Consider the following 17,278-nt stretch of genomic DNA (forward strand, 5'->3'; position numbering starts at 1 on the left):
AACAAACACAGTGGGTCTGCATTATGCTAGATGCAGTTTTTTATGGAACAGTAAACAATATCTTATGCCCAGTACATTTTTTTCTTCAATAGTAAAAAATTCCTTTATACTAAGCTTGCTGAACACACTTCCCCAGTTAAATTTCACATGGTCCTGTTCCAAATCTCATGCCACTTTTCCTGATGTTGACCTTCCCTCACTAAGGGTTAGCTATACCCTTCTATTCACAGTAAACCTAAAAACAAACCAGAGTACTCACATTTTGACAGTTGCCATCTTTCCAAGCCAAACATGGCATTGGAGCCAAATGTATTTGTTCAGATACAGACTCTTTACACTAGTGCACCACCATTCACAACTCAGCCTTCACTGTATGTAATTATCCCACCATCCTAGTTCAAAAGTTGATATCTTGTGTTGTCGTGGCCAATCCTGGTCCTATTGTTCCACCCAGAAAACAGCTTAGTAGTACGCCGCTTGTTACTCAGTTCTGCCATGGTGTTGAAAATATTAATCAGTTACTTCAACAGCTTGAGCATATGCACTGCTTCCCTGCTTCTGCATTCTTACTGTTTTTCCCATTTCTACCACTCCCCTCAGCTTGCAGTCACTGCTGCCACCACTTTTTGAGCTAGCCTAGCAGCTGCCAACGAGGGGCACGGAGGCATGAGGAGTGGTTTGTTTGGATCTCATTCTCAGAGATTGTTGGCTCAGCAGCCAGAGATGGTGGTCATGTGTGCTTGAGTTGTGTCTGACTGATTGTGTGAATATGTGTGTGCTTTCATTTTCTGACAAAGGCTGGTCAAAGATTTAGTTGTGAGTGTGTGATTGTCTTTTCTATGAGCTTGTCTGCAGCTCAGCGATCATCTTTATGGTGAGATGCAACCTATCTGCGATAATGTTGATTCTCAGAGTAATCGTGTAAGTTATCTGTAGTACGGATTGATCACCGTGGGCTCATTTTGTCAACATGGAGTCTGTGACACATGACTAGCTGGCCACACAATTGAACTTCCATGATGGGCCAAAACTGCAGACCATTTCTATTGGTATCTCTCTGATGGTTTGGGGCCCGCCGACCTGAAGCCCATAATTTCTCACTAATGTGCAGGCCCTGCCTATTGGGTCTAGTCTCACTGATCTGTCCGCAGGCTGGGTCTGTTTGTGTGTGGCGTAATCTGGTGGATTTTCATGGTTTATCCATGGTCCCAGGACTGCAGTGCTCCTCAGCAGGGCAGAGGCCACAGACAATGGATTTCAGGAATTGTGACTGTCTGACTGCAAGTACATTGTATAAAACCAACATTTTATTGGTGGTTACCTATATTGTTGGTTTACACAACCGTTTCCCGCCTTATACACTTCTTTCGAGAGGCCTACTTTTTTCTGAGGTTACTTCTAAAATCAATTAAGGTATTTTAAATATGTCTTGAGACTCCAAGTAAATGCATACTTTTGTCACCAAATGTGTTTTGTTTTATTGAAATAAAATAACGTCAGTGGTCTTAATGAAACACATACACCATTTGGTTTGCTTTCTCCATCTAAAAACAGTTCATTACAAAAAATGTTAATGTTGGTACTTAAGATTTTTGCTCACATATTTAGAAATACAGAAGTCCTTACATTCTCTCTCTCTCTCTCTCTCTCTCTCTCTCTCTCTCTCTCTATCTATCTATCTATCTATCTATACATCTATCTATCTCTTTGTCAACTTATAATTCACAATCATCTCGAATGCAATGTTTCCCACGTATTGCTCATTTCACGGCTCCGTTGGAGATTCTCTTCAGCTCTTGACACAAAAATGAAACACAGTCAGTAGGACTCGAACCTACACTCCCAGAGGGAATCGGATTTCTAGTCAGACGCCTTAACCACTCGGCCACGACTCCCGGTCGCAGAAGCGCCTCTCGACAAGTGAAACTGCTCTTTTTAAAGCAACCTGACAGCAGAAAACGACATGGCCTCACTCGTTTCTGTAGTGCTTCCGTGGCCAGCACAGTAGCCGTTACAACTTACCCTTTTCAGGGTAATAATGCTAAAACTTGTCTGTAAATCAGTAAAATACAGGGAATTTCACTTGGAGTAACTTGTGGCAACCATGCTGAAGCATCTCCCTACCATGACCTGCACTATCCCTGTAACTGACAGAACATATGCTATCAAAGGGAGAGCCACATGGGAAAGGCAAGCCATGTACCAGTTGCCAGCAGTTATGTAAACTCTATTCAACCTTCTATATTGTTATGACTATACTAACAACACACTATATCGTTCGTTTTGCAGAGTCGACTCTACAACCATACATGCCACGTGGATTCTCTCTCCTGACACCAGTTTCTCAGTATCTCATGGGTGGGAATTGACTTTACAACAAGTGCTTGGTTCTTGTAAAGTTACATTAATTTCTATGGTCTTACCATTACTGTCCACTCTCTATGCGCTTCCCCCCCCCCCCCCCCCCCCCCCTCCACTCTGTCTGTCATGTCCATGTGTAATGCTCTTTGCTTTTCCAGTCTTACTGATTCTGTCACATTGCGTTTCAGTGACCTATTTAGTTTATTACCCAGTCTTTCATCTTTAAGTTCTCAGATTTCTAAATCTTGTCCTGTGCCATCTTTCTTTGTCATCCAGTAACCTGGTGTCCTGGATGTCTTTTCTGTAACCCAGCAGTCCTTTTCCTTAATCCCTCTTCCCTCCTCTTCAACCCTTTTGCCAGAAAGAGCCACTGGCTCCAAAAGTACACATGTTTGCACATTTTTTGTGTGTTTTACCCTTCTGTTGCTTGGTTAGTAGATTTTTATCTACCCATACTATATTTTCAAAGACCCAACAATTTAAAAAATAAATTTACTTATACCTAGACAGAGATCAGTGGACATGTACTGGATAATGTGCCATCTATGAAGTTCCTAGGCATCCATAAGGCTAATAAACTAAACTGCATCTGTATGTGGGTAAGTTATGCAATACACTTAATTCTACATGCATTACACTTAGATATATCTTTCATTGTGTTGATGTGCTGATGCAGTTGTTAAGCATACTTTCACTCAGCACTGTTTTACTGTGGCAGAACGTTAATGACCACAATGTCACGTGCCCTTAGGTGAAAAAAATTACAACAACCTACCTTGAACAGAACTGTAAATGCAGAATTTTATCCTTGACATGCACCAAATATCTGTTACCACAGTTTCCCCTAATAACTGCACATTCTTTCCCAATTCAGTGCACAAAGAATATTAAATTATGAAATTTGTATTCAAAATTCTGGATATAAATACATATTTCTACAATTTTAATTTGCATACAAAATCTATTGCACAAACACTTATTTTTGTAAACATATAGATTTTTAAAGAATTTCTTCACAACATTTTAATACATTTCTTCATAAATTAATGTCTCTTTTAAGATATTGAGAAACATTTAACATCAATATTTTTTTAAATTCTTTTGATTTGATTCCATACTCGGCTAATCAGATCAAACTGTTATAAAACCACTTTTAAAAACAGCCTTCTACACAGTAAAGAACTCACAAATATCAATGGCAAAGCTGCTGCTATTTTTTCACAAAACAAAGACTTTTAGCACATAGAGCAACAGTTTTTTTATACATTCATAAACACACAATCTGCACATGTTTGTGTAGTGTGAATAGGTCGGTAGCCTCTTCATGGTTAAAAATATGAATGTTAAAATAATTTGAAATATGTTTTATAGGAAGAGAACTTTAAATTTTCTCTTTTGACAATAGATATTTTTATTTACTAACTTCAATCCCTTTCAGAATTCATGCAAAATAATAATCTTGAACTTATATTTTCCTTACAGTTAATATAAGTCTTTCAAGAAAATATCTTGTTTCTTTTCTTTTGTTTAACAAAATTTACTACCATTTTTCTTTTATGGCTTTTTGGAACTGCCTGTTTTGAATATTAAGTAGAGCATATTTTCTACACACCTGCTCACTCCTGTTGTGTGTAATTTACAGTGGATGAGGTATTTACTATGAATCATATGAGATCCTAATCCCATGATGTATAGTGATTTAACCCAATGCTTTATACAGAGACTAGAATGAACTATTAAATTTTCAGCTGAAGATGGTGTCAACAACTGACTACAGATGGATGTCGAAGAAATTGTGTAATTTTGTAGAGGTACGATGTTGTTATGTGAGAATCTAGCGCAGTGAATTTGTTAGCTGTGGCTTTAATAGTGTGAAAGAATTATTCTGTCTTGCACAGTAAGAAAACCTACGGGCCTTTCAGTTTAATTTATAATTTGTTGTGATCTAGCCCTTATGAACAGAAAAACAGTATGTACATGGGATTCTAGTGGTCTGTACATAATCAAAAGCCTTCAAATTGAATGTAAAACCATGCTTGAATACGTAAATTTATGTCTTTGTTGGTTAAAGGAAGTTTGGAGAAACAATTTTTTGTGTGCCCAGTCTTGTGGAAGCACCAAGAAAATGTAATGATGCTCTTTATATTCAAGAATGCTCCTTTAAGAAATGCAAATGGATATGTTGCCAAAGTTGTCATAACTGAATCTTTAAATGCAAGTTGGTTCTTTAACTTTCATATTGTAATTAACTTGAGTTAAACAAATGAAAGTACTGATCTGTATGAATAAAAATAGAAAATTAGTTGGACTAATAATAATGATGAGACTATGATTTGCTGACACATGATGGCAGTGTGAAATGTTGCAAATAAAATATGATGTACTTAGATCAGCTGTACATATGATTGAAAGATTTTCATAGTTTCTCTGAGACATGCAGGAAAAGTAACTGAGTGTAAATGTAATTAATTCATTAAATAGAATAAATGAGTCGCAAGGGTGAACCATGCAAAGGAATAATGTAAAAGACGGAGAAAAACAAAAGTTTTATGATTAATTAAAGACTGAAAAATAAAATTAAGGTAACACTGATCTGGCAAAAGGGCATATGGAGACATATCTTCGCATGAAGAAGCTGGCAATTGAGAATGAGATATGTGGTTAATTATTAATGTGTGAGGTCACATGCAATTTCAGTCAGAGTTAAAAAAGTTGTAACCGGCAAATTTTTGATATATCAGTGACAGAAGAAAGTATTCAGGCAACTGAAAAAGAATACTGTGCACTCAAGTTTCACATCCTTCAGATTAAAACACTGCACTTTTTCTCTTTGGTAAATGAAACAACCATGTCTCTCTTTCATTCTTGAATACTTGACTGTTATCACACATTTCGTACAGTGTTTGTATCTCAGATATTGAGAATGGAGAGAATAATTTTGTGTTTGCATCTTTGTATAACATTCTCTTTGTGTTAAAACCACGTCACATTTGAGTAGAAACTCAGGTGTCCAAAGGATTGCTCCATTTTCATTGATAGTCTTCTCCTGATGATGAAGACTGTGCACATTTATAAGAGATTGAGTTGCTATGTATGTGGTTTAACACTAATGGGATTTCATATTGCTATTTCTGAGCTTCCTTCTTCAGAGCTGACAAACAGAAACAGAAATACACACAAAAAAAACACACACACACATCAAAAATTAGTCGGTGACAACTTTTTTAACCCTCACTGAAATTGCACATGACCTCACACATTAATAATTAACCACATGTCTTATTCCCAATTGCCAGCTTCTTCCTGTGAATATATGTCTCCATATGGCCTTTTGCCGGATCAATGATACCTTAATTTTATTTTTCAGCCTTTAATTAATCATCAAACTTTTGTTTTTTCTGTGTTTTACATTATTAATTTGCATGGTTCACCCTTGAGGCTCATTTATTCTATTTAATGAATTAATTACATATACACTCAGTTACTTTTCCTGCATGTCACAGAGAAACTTTGAAAATCTTTCAGTCTTATGTACAGCTGATCAAGTACATCATATTTTATTTACATTTCACACTGCCATCATGTGTCACCAAATCATAGTCTCATCATTATAATAGTCTAACAAACAGGGGGGAGGTGGGATATGCTCAGCTACACTTTTTGGAGTGGGTTTAACAATGAGTAAGAAAATATGAGGTAAGCTACTATGGACTGCATGTGTTGTTGGTTGTTGTTGTTGTGGTCTTCAGTCCTGAGACTGGTTTGATGCAGCTCTGCATGCTACTCTATCCTGTGCAAGCTTCTTCATCTTCCAGAACCCACTGCAACCCACATCCTTCTGAACCTGCTTAGTGTAGTCATCTCTTGGTCTCTCTCTACGATTTTTATCCTCTACGCTACCCTCCAATATGAAATTGGTGATCCCTTGATGCCTCAGAACATGTCCTACCAACCGATCCCTTCTTCTGGTCAAGTTGTGCCACAAACTTCCTTTCTCCCCAATCCTATTCAATACTTCCTCATTAGTTATGTGATCTAGCCATCTAATCTTCAGCATTCTTCTGTAGCACTACATTTCGAAAGCTTCTATTCTCTTCTTGTTCAAACTATTTATCATCCAAGTTTCACTTCCATACATGGCTACACTCCATACAAATACTTTGAGAAATGACTTCCTGACACTTAAATCCATACTCGATGTTAACAAATTTCTCTGGACTGCATAGTGAACACATTATCTTAACCAAGATAAACACGAAGCCCATGCCTACCACAGTTGTACAAGTCTATATGCCAGCTAGCTGCACAGATGATGAAGAAATATATGATGCCAGAAAGAAATTATTCAGATAGTTAAAGGAGACGAAAATTTAATTGTGATGGGGGACTGGACTTCAATAGCAGTAAAAGGGAGAGAATAAAAGAGGAAGCAGTCTGGTGGAATTTTGCACAGAGCATAATTTAATCATTGCTAACACTTAGTTTAAGAATCATAAAAGAAGGTTACATACGTGGAAGAGATCTGGAGGCACAGGAAGGTTTCATATTGAGTATGTAATGGTTAGACATAGATTTATGAACCAGATTTTAAATTGTAAGACATTTCCAGGTGCAGATGTGGACCCTAACCACCATTTATTGGCTATGAACTGTAGAATTTGCGAAAAGATAGGAAATTAAGGAAATGCAACCTGGATAAGTTGAAAGAACCAGAGGTGTTTGAGAGTTTCAGAGGAAGCGTTAGGCAACAATTGACTAGAATATGCAAAAGGAATGCAGTAGAAGATGAATATTCAGCTTTAAGAGATGAAATAGTGAAGGCAACAGAGGATCAAGTATGTAAAAATACAAGGACTAGTAGAAATCCTTAGATAACACAAGAGATATTGAATGTAATCGATGCAAAAATAAGATTTAAAAATGTAGCAAATGAAACAGGCGAAAGGGAATAAAAAGTCTAACAACAGATTGACAGGAAGTGCGAAATGACTAAATAGAAATGGCTAGAGGACAAATGTAAAGATTTAGAAACTTTTTCACTAGGGGAAAGATAGATACCCCATAAGGGAAAATTAAAGAGGTCTTTGGGGAAAAAAGAAGCAGCTGTATGAATATCAAGGGCTGAGATGGTAAACCAGTCCTAAGCCAAGAAGAGAAAGCTGAAAGGTGGAAGGAATATATAGAGGGTCTATACAATGGAGACGAACTTGAAGGAAATGTTATAGAAAGGGAAGTAGACGTAGATGAAAGATGAGCGGAGATATATGGTACTGAAAAAAGAATTTGACAGAACTCATGAAAGATCTAAGTTGAAACAAGGTCCTGGTAGTAGACAACATTTCATCAGAACTATTGATAGTCTTGGGAGAGCCAGCGATGACAAAACTCTTCCATCTGGTTTACAAGATGCATGAGACAGGCAGAATTCCCTCAGATTTCAAGAAGAATATAGTAATTCAAATTCCAGTGTACACAGTTGTTAATTGGTGTGAAAATTAGCAAACTATCTGTTTAATAAGTCATGGTTGCAAAATACAGACTCTTTACAGAAGAATGGAATAATGGGTAGAAGCTACCCTTGGGGAAGATCAGTTTGGATTCTGGATAAATGTAGGAACTCGCAAGGCAATATTGACCCTACAACTTCTCTTAGAAGATGGGCCAAGGATGGGAACACCTACATTTACATCATTTGTAGACTTAGAGAAAGCTTTCGACGTGTTGACTGGAATACTCACTTTGAAATTCTGAAGGTTACAGGGGTAAAATGCAAGGATCAAAAGGCTATTTACAACTTCTACAGAAACCAGATGGCAGTTATAAGAGTTGTGGGGTATGAAAGGGAGGCATTGGTGGAGAAGGGAATGAGAGACAGGGTTGTAGCTTATCCCCATTGTTGTTCAATCTGTACTTTGAACAACCAGTTAAGGAAACCAGTGAAAAATTTGGAATAGGAATTAAAGTTCAGGGAGAAGAAATAAAAACTTTGAGGTTTACCAGTGACATTGTAATTCTGTCAGAGATAGCAAAGGACTTGGAAGAGCAGTTAACCGAATGGACAGTGTCCTGAAAGGATGAATTTAGATGAACATCAACAAAAGCAAAACAATTATAATGAATGTAGACGAACGAAATCAGGCGATGCTAAGGAAATAAGATTAGGAAAAGAGCCGCTTAAAGTAGTAGATGAGTTTTACTATTTGGACAGCAAGGTAACTGACAGTTGTTGAAGTAGAGAAGATATAAAATGAAGACTGGCAGCAGCAAAGTCATTTATGAATAAGAGAGATTTATTGACATCAAATATAGGTTTAAGTGTTAGGAAGTCTTTTCTGAAGGTGTGTTGCCATGTGTGGAAGTGAAATGTATGATAAACAGTTTACACAAAAAGAGAATAGAAGCTTTCGAAATGTTGTGGCACAGAAGAATGTTGAAGATTAGATGGGTAGATCATGTAACTAATGAGGAGGCACTGAAGAAATGAAGAGACAAGAAATTTGTGGCGCAGCTTGTCCAAAAGAAGAAGTCAGTTGATAGCATACATTCTGAGACATTAAGGGATCACCAGATTAGTATTGGAGGGAAGTGTGTGTGTGTGTGTGGGGGGGGGGGGGGGGGGGGGGTTAAACATCATAGAGGAGACATGAGATAAATACAGTAAGTAGACTCAGAAGGAAGTAGGTTGCAGAAGTTATTCAGAAATTAAGAGACTCACACTGGATAGAGTAGCATGGAGAGCTGCATCAAACCAGTCTTTGGACTGAAGACCACATCACCACCGCCAACAACAACAACTACTTTTTCCCATCTGGCTACATTATCTCAACAATGCACCCTAACAGGCCAGTAGCACAGCTGCACTGATGCAATTTAGCCCTTCAGGACAATGTAGCTGTCTGTGTTTTTGTTAGTACACTCTGAAGGAGGACATTAGTAACAATTTCATTCTTCTTTGTTTGCCTATTGACCACTCACTGCTACTGTTATACTGTGAGAGTTACCTTTATTACCTGCAGCACTTATATTAACATAGAGTTTGATGACATAGAAATCAACAAAATCAAAGAATCTTGTACATACATTCTATAAAGATATTGCTTGACACATTTATCACATATTTCTGTGTATATTCAGCATGATACCAGTTTTATTTATTAATAAATTTTTGTAACATTCCTTACTCACTTACACACAGTATAAAATAAAGCAGATTGAGATGTACCAAAAGGATTCAGATTGGCATTATGCATGATTCAAAATAAAGTTATTGGTGGCTGGAGGCAGCATTTGATTTGCATGTGTCATAGAAATAAATTGACAAAGATAGTATGCTACAATCACCAAGCAGCTATAGCTTCGTGAAATGCTGTCAGTCTTTGGGACTCATACCTGGGACCTTTTATGGGCAAGTGCTCCTCTAACTGGGCTAACCAAGAACAACTCATGACTTGCCCTCAAACTATTTTTGTTACTTCATGAGTGTACAAGAATAATGATTTTACAAAGGAATAAGTTATAAAAGTTCACTCTTTGCATCAGCAGAGAGGACATAAATATCTTGCTTGTCAGTAGTTTTAGTGGTAAAGTGGTTAGCCGGAATACACAAATGCAGATGCTGTGTCCTGAGATATCAAAACATTTGTCTTTGAAAAAATGCAGTAACAGAGCAGGGAATAACTTTTTGTTAGATCACTCCAGTAGAAAAATATGTGCCCTTCTATTCTCTTGGTACTGTTAGGAAGAGAACACTACTAACACCATAAAGTGGCTAAGAGCATGTTGTGACTGACTGTTAGGAAAAAAAAGAAATATTCTACTAAAAAACTTAATAATACCCTCCACTCAGAAGGTGGCATAGCAGTCATAAACCAAAATTAATGTTACCCACTCATTAACCGAGACTTGTAGGTAACAAGTAATATGAAGAATGTGCGAGTGTAAGCAGATTAATATAACAAATGACTTGTCTCCATGTTCTGGTTTAAGGAACAGCTAATCCAATGACCTCAGGATACAGTAACATGTTTTTCCATGTGGCAGACTTGTAGACCATAATCTAGCCACATTATACAGATCAGCCTTTATATACATCATATTCAGCTTGTAGCTTTCATTTTTGACTTTCATATATCATGATCAGTGTACAAGAAAGGGAAAAAATGAATAAATTGAACTTAAATAACACTATCAACAGCTGCAATTTATGATTTTCTCCCCTTTATTTGACTACACATACATCTGCACTTCTTTTCATTCTAAACTTGATGACCATCTCAACTTCCATTACACCTGAGTACAAAGCTGTGTGACAGATGATAAATCAGGAATTGTTCATCCATCTGAGGAATGAGGATGTTTGTTAAACAGCAATCTTCATATAATCTATGGCACTGTGAAGCATAATAGCACATCAGTATTTAATATTTTAATAACAGCAGAAGATGGCAAGGAAAATATTTTCTGTTGAGGTCAAAAATAAAAAACAATCCAAATCTTATGAAAGGTAGGGAGATGAAGAAAGTGAGAAAAAGAATGAGAGATGAGCACCTAAACAGTATTCCATCAAAGTAATTGTATTTTATTATTTTCTTGATTTACTGTTACCTTCACATCATTAATTATTTGCCATTTACATTTTTTTGCATATATGTCTCTCAGCTTGTGTTAATGTTTAATTATTGTTATTCATTTTTCCTTCTGTCAGATCATTTTACTGACTTCCACATCCTTTATCAGCATAAGATAATTTTTTTCATTTCTTTTATAAGATCTTGTGCTTGAAATTACCAAGTTCCCTTTGTCTGACATGTTTCAAGTCTCACAGTTTATTTTGTTGCTGTAATTTGTTCACTGTTAAATGACTTGGGAATTTTTTCCATTATTATCTGTGTATGTATTGTGTTATGTTTGCCTGGAGAAAGGATTTTCTCTGGCCACAAATGGTAGCTACTTCTATCAGCTTTGTTGTTAGGATACTTGATATTATATTAGTGCAAGAATTGTTACAGGAGTATAGTGTCAGAATGTGCAGATGGTGCAGGTACAAAATGCAACAATTTGTCCCTAACACTCAATGGAGCAGGTTGTTCTGTATACAATCACATGGTTTAATACTTGAAGTCTGAAGTAGATAATATATTAGTATCAGTCTTTTGACAGATAGAAATACATTGTCATAAAAATATATTATCTAAAGAAACAATTTATAAAATTACACAACGAAATATTAAGTTTTCAGTAAACTCTTTTTTATAAGTACAAAATTTGTTTTTGAGCATTTTTATTTATTATCACTGCTAAGCAGCAGTGAATACAAATGGCAGATGATAAAAATGCTGTAATTTTCGTCATGTTGGTACTACTGGAAAAATTCTCTACTTCAGTCTGCACGCAAATGGGTAACTTTCCTCTCTGAGAAGTGTTGCTTTCATACTTCAGTCTTTATACATTTAGGTAACTTCCCTCTTTGAGTGTTGCTGGAATACATAACTTTAACACAATGTCAAGTTACACACATGATCTTTGTAATTTTCAGAATGAACCAAGTAAAATTCTTCGCACAGACCAATAATGCTAACTTCTGTCAGTTATAACAAGTCAGTATAGAAAACAGTAAGGTAGTAAAATACAGATACACAGTAGCGTTCTTAGAAAACACCAATATTGTAACAAAACAACCACAAATGGTCAAATTTTAATTACACACAATGTTCTTCCTTAAACATTTCTTTGCCTGAAATACTGGCCTCAGAATAGAAACACGAATATCATAAGTTTAAAGCACTTCCTTTCAACTAATAACAATATAGCATCAAAAATCTAAATTACCAGTGCTGTTAACGTCAGCTCTTTTCTTTGCTACCACTATTATTCTTTTATCACAGTTTTCCTTGGGAACCATTGTTTCTAATAAGAGAAAACATTTAATTTTCTTTCTTTGAAGGGCCACATACAAATCAGCTGCAGTAATTGCCTCAGACCAACGGCTTCATTGGTATTACTGTAAGTTACTGTAAGCTGTAATACAAGAAAAATAACAACCAGTAATGGCACACAAAAATGCTTATGCTTCAACTCGAGTACTTATAGTACTATGTTGATAGTCAAAATTAATTTCAGAGAATGTAGATATTATCAACTATCTGTATTTCATGCTTACTTATAAATGTGTAACAATAATATGCTGGCTGTGTGCACATTAGTAGGAACTAGTATGCTGATTGCCTTGAGAGGTTTTTAAACATGAGTTTCATAGTAAAAATTGTTGTAGTAATGTATACAACTTGCTGTATATTGTGGGGAAATCCAGCATGTATTATAAATTAAATGTCAGGTACATTATGAGAAACAGACATCTGGGAATCAGAAAAGTTATGGAGTAAAAATAACAGTAAATGTCGTCAGCAAGGCACACAGTCCTATATTATATTGCAAGGCCATGATGCCATTTAGAGTAAGTGATAATGTCCTTCAAGATCAATATTTCTCATAATAACATCATTAGTGCCATTCTCAAAAGTTATTTTTCTGTTAATCTTTAAAAGATTTGACATCTATTAACAAAGGTGGATAATACATATCTTAAAGGGCACTGGCCATTAATTTAATTCAGTAATGTTCTGCAATATATTTAACACACACACACACACACACCTAAAGACAAACAACTAACACTAGTACCTTAAAAGTAATCATTCTCACTGACTTACAGTTATAAACCTGGCCAGTTATGAATGGTAATATAACTTTTCTTCAGTGCAAATATTAAAATTATTAATTCTGAAAACATCAGTCAAAAAATGAAAGCTAAAACTAGACAAACAACTAACACTAGTACCTTAAAAGTAATCATTCTCACTTACTTTCAGTTATAAACCTGGCCAGTTATGAATGGTAATATGCAACTTTTCTTCAGTGCAAATATTAAAATTATTAATTCTGAAAACATCAGTCAAAAAATGAAAGCTAAAACTTAGATTTTCAAACATTTTGTAAGCACATAGCACCACATATATGTTATTAGATAATACTCTTTTTTTTAGAAACGAGTCAAATAGCATTCAAAAATATAGATACGTGACAATACAAAAATATTTTTATTACTGCTGTTTACTAATTTAGGAACTTCCTTTTAGGTTTGTAAAGATTACATCCATTACGTCTTTGATCGGCGTGTGGAATATCTACGTTTCACACCTTTCCGAGTTTGCTGAGCCTGAAATGTGGGTGATGCTGTGTCACTTGTCTCAGCTGCTGTGGCTGCTACTCCCATATCTGTTGCAGATGCACTGTCAGTTGATACAGGCTGGAAAATAACCTGGGCATCAGAATTAGAGACAAATTTAGCCGACACTGTCAAATTTGCATCAGGATTACTTACACGAGTTGCCTTTCGGAGAGCATTTGTAACTGCTCTACTGTTTCTAGGTGCCACTGCTGTTAGTGGTCCATTTCTAGTATTGATACTAATAGGAACAGTAGCCATAGCTGCATCAGTTATTGCTTCAGATGAAGTACATGTATGTTTGTATGCACTGTTCTGAAGAGAAACTGGTTGAGCATGAGATGTATCATCAAGTGTAGGTATAACTTCTTGGGCACTATCACATTTACTACTAAGAGTGCTGTCTGATGGAGGCTCAGTGTCCATATCTTCTTCTTTCTCAAATGATGTCCTTGATCGCCGCAGTGTTTTCCGTTTCGCTTTTGGTCCCTTGGTGTCAGGAAGTGTTTTCATTTGCACTGAAATTGGTGAGGGACTCCTCTGAGGCATTTGAACAACGGGAACCAGTTGAACAACTTTTGAAGTACACTGGTCCTCATTCAGCTGTTGCGTGGTCTTCGAAAGATTGGAAGCTGTTGAACCATTCATTGGGGACTGACAATACTCGGATGTTCGAGTTGTGTGGGAGGGTGGAGTTGCTGGTACATCAGGAATTTCAGACTGCTGCAGTGACACAACTGCATGGTAGGCTGCATTCAGATCTGCTTCTTCAACATCTGTGTCCTCCATTCCATCCACATTCAGATAAGATCTGAAAATATATACAAACATCAAAATACTTTGAAATAATATACACTATGGTAACAAAAGTCATAGTTTAGCAATATACACTTATACAGATGGTGGCAGTATCATATACTCAGGGTATAAAAGGGCAGTGTATTGGTGGAGCTGTCCTTTATACCCAAGTGATTCACGTGAAAAGGTTTTTGTATGACTGTGGCCACATGATGGGGATTAACAGAATTTGAACATGAATCATTTCAGAAATCATTAGGGAAAACTGTAGTGTGGCGAGAATGCCAGATTTAATGCATTTCACTTCACCGTGAACAATGCAGTGGCTGACAGCCTTAAACTTAACGACCGAGAGCTAGGCTGTTTGCATAGAGTTGTCAGTGCTAACAAACAAGGAGCACTGCATGAAATAAACACAGAAATCAATTTGGGATGTACGATGAATCTATCCATTAGAGCAGTGCAGTGAAAATTGGTGTTAACGGGTTATGGTGGCAGACAATTGGCGTGAATGACTTAGTTGACAGCACAAAATTGCCTTCAGTGCCTCTCCTGGGCTTGTGAGCATATTGGTTGGATCATAGATGATGAAAACGATGGCTCAGTAAGATGAGTCCCAGTTTCAGGTGGTAAGAGTTGATAGTAGGGTTCGAGTGTGGAGCAGACCCAACAAAGCAATGGACCCAAGTTGCCACCAAGGCACTGAGCAAGTTGGTGGTGGCGCCATAATGGTGTGAGCTATGTTTACACAGAATGTACAGGATCCTTTGGTCCAACTGAATCGATCATTTACTAGGAAATGGTTATGTTCAGTTATCTAGAGACCACCTGCAGCCATTCATTGACTTTATGTTCCCAGACAACTACGGAATTTTTATGTATAACAGTGTGCCGTGTCACCAGGCCACAGCTGTTTGTGATTAGTTTGAAGGACATTCTGGACAATTTGAGCAAATGATTTGGCCACCTAAATCACCTAACATTAATCCCAACAAAAATTTATGGGACGTAATTGAGAGGTCCGTTCGTGCACAAAATCCTGCAGCGACATCACTTTTGCAAATGTGGGTGGCTGTAAGGCAGCATGGTTCATTATTTCAGCAGGGGACTCGCAACAATTTGTTGAGTCCATGCCATATCAAGTTGCTCCAATGTGCCAGGCGAAACAAGGGCCAGCACATTATTAGCAGGTATCCCATGACTTCTGTCACCTCATTGTGTTTTCAAACTGTTTGAAATGTGTTTAGCATTAAATTTTCTCTTCTGTTGAAATTAAATATTTTCTTAAAAGTAAAAATTAATGGTGTGATAAACATCTTATGAAGACTATTATCAAAATTTGTTACTTAACAGGTTGGACTACTGGGCAGTTCATATTAAACTTTGCTTAATATAAAATTGTCCGATTGGCACTGACAAACAACAACACATATTCTCTCATGGGTCAAATAATAAAGATATTATTAAGAACAAGTGGTGACAACAAGAATAAAGAATGGGCAAAAGTTATATGAAGTATAAAACATTTGTTATAGCCCACTGCATGTCATTCAGTTTACAAAAAATACTATGTAGATGGCTTAATGTATTTTCGTTTATAGTTAGATTTTGTCTACTGTCATCATCATATAAGAACTTAGAATTTGTGAAACAAAGCCAGCATTCATTACAATAAAATGTAAGCATAAATAGGGCAGTTGACATAATGCAAAAATATCATATATATATATATAACACAAACGCACTACCTTTGAAAACTTTGTAACATAAACCCTTTATCTTAGTGTCTTTTTTTATGCTGTTTTGATGATGTTTTATTCCAAGCACTACCGTTCCATTACATTCCAGATGACATGATGCTCTACAGTAGATTCCTACTTCTGGACTGCCTCATAATAAATAAATAGTTCATCATAAATAGTTCACCTAAATCACCTGTGTGTCACTGATCACGAATTGTAACATTTAGTTACTGACAAACCTCGGTACATTATTATCAACCAGCAAAAGGCATCCAGTAAGTTCAAGGACAAATTGTACAGGCTGAAAATTATTTAATGGGTTTACTACAAAGAAAAAAATAGTAGCTTGAATACAGTTAGGCAATGTATTTCATTCATCCATTACAGAGGTAGGTAAGAACTTATTAAAGCAGTAATATACAAAATTACTGGTATCTTACTGTAATAAATTAATTGACACTCATAAAATTATCCAAAACACACAAATATAAAAGAAGTAAACGTACATTATAAGTGCCAAATTTAAACAGAATATGTAGTGAGAAATCTAACTGAAAATTATATAAGCAACTACAAAATTTAGTTCATATGAACTAGAAAGTGAGTTAAATAAAATGTGGATTCACAAATGTAGTCAATACTGTTCTAAACTCTGGCCTTTTTACTGAATGTCTTCAGGTGTTTTTCAAATATACTGAGATATGCAGTGAAGGATTCAAATTGTAAGTGCAAAAAGTAAATAACCCTGAATGACTGAGAATACTTGGACTTTTAACTCTCACTAAACTTTTCAAATACAGTATTTGTAAAAAGAAACTGGCAGACTAACTTGCAATAAACTTCTTAGTTTTGTTTCTGCAAAGGTTGCTTCAGACACTGTTCTGTGAATAGTCCAGGTTAACCTACTGCAATGATCTAGCAAAGACACTGAATGGCCTATGAAAAATGTAATGCATGCTGGGAAATAAATATCCAAGTTCAATGAACAAACTCTTTAGATTAAGGTGGTCACTCAGCTAGTATACAGATGTTCTTAGTGTACACATTAACTTTTAAACAAATAAAAATCATCACATGCAGTTACAGCTAAAGAAAGTAACAAGTGCAAATAAATGAAACATAATATATACTTTCGTGTTGTGATGGATAGTAT

General features: G+C 36.1%; 1 protein-coding gene and 1 non-coding gene across 3 annotated transcripts in view; both read right to left on the bottom strand.

The window, feature by feature from the left end:
- Positions 1 to 1,813: 1,813 nt before the first annotated feature.
- Positions 1,814 to 1,895, bottom strand: Trnas-aga (transfer RNA serine (anticodon AGA)). The gene has a single exon. It is a non-coding gene; the product is annotated as a tRNA-Ser (tRNA).
- Positions 1,896 to 11,624: 9,729 nt separating this feature from the next.
- Positions 11,625 to 17,278, bottom strand: part of LOC126284526 (uncharacterized) — a 270,111-nt gene continuing 264,457 nt past the window's right edge. The window contains exons 7-8 of one of the 2 annotated variants that reach the window (XM_049983533.1): positions 13,742 to 14,396; positions 12,289 to 13,666 (exon numbers count right to left, since the gene is read on the bottom strand). In XM_049983533.1, the coding sequence (XP_049839490.1) occupies positions 13,517 to 13,666; positions 13,742 to 14,396 (805 nt within the window). In that variant the 3' untranslated portion in view covers positions 12,289 to 13,516. Of the gene's footprint in view, positions 14,397 to 17,278 lie in introns of both variants that reach the window. The other variant, XM_049983526.1, reaches the window with a different exon arrangement.

Source organism: Schistocerca gregaria, chromosome 1, assembly GCF_023897955.1.
Source record: "Schistocerca gregaria isolate iqSchGreg1 chromosome 1, iqSchGreg1.2, whole genome shotgun sequence".
NCBI lineage: Eukaryota > Metazoa > Arthropoda > Insecta > Orthoptera > Acrididae > Schistocerca > Schistocerca gregaria.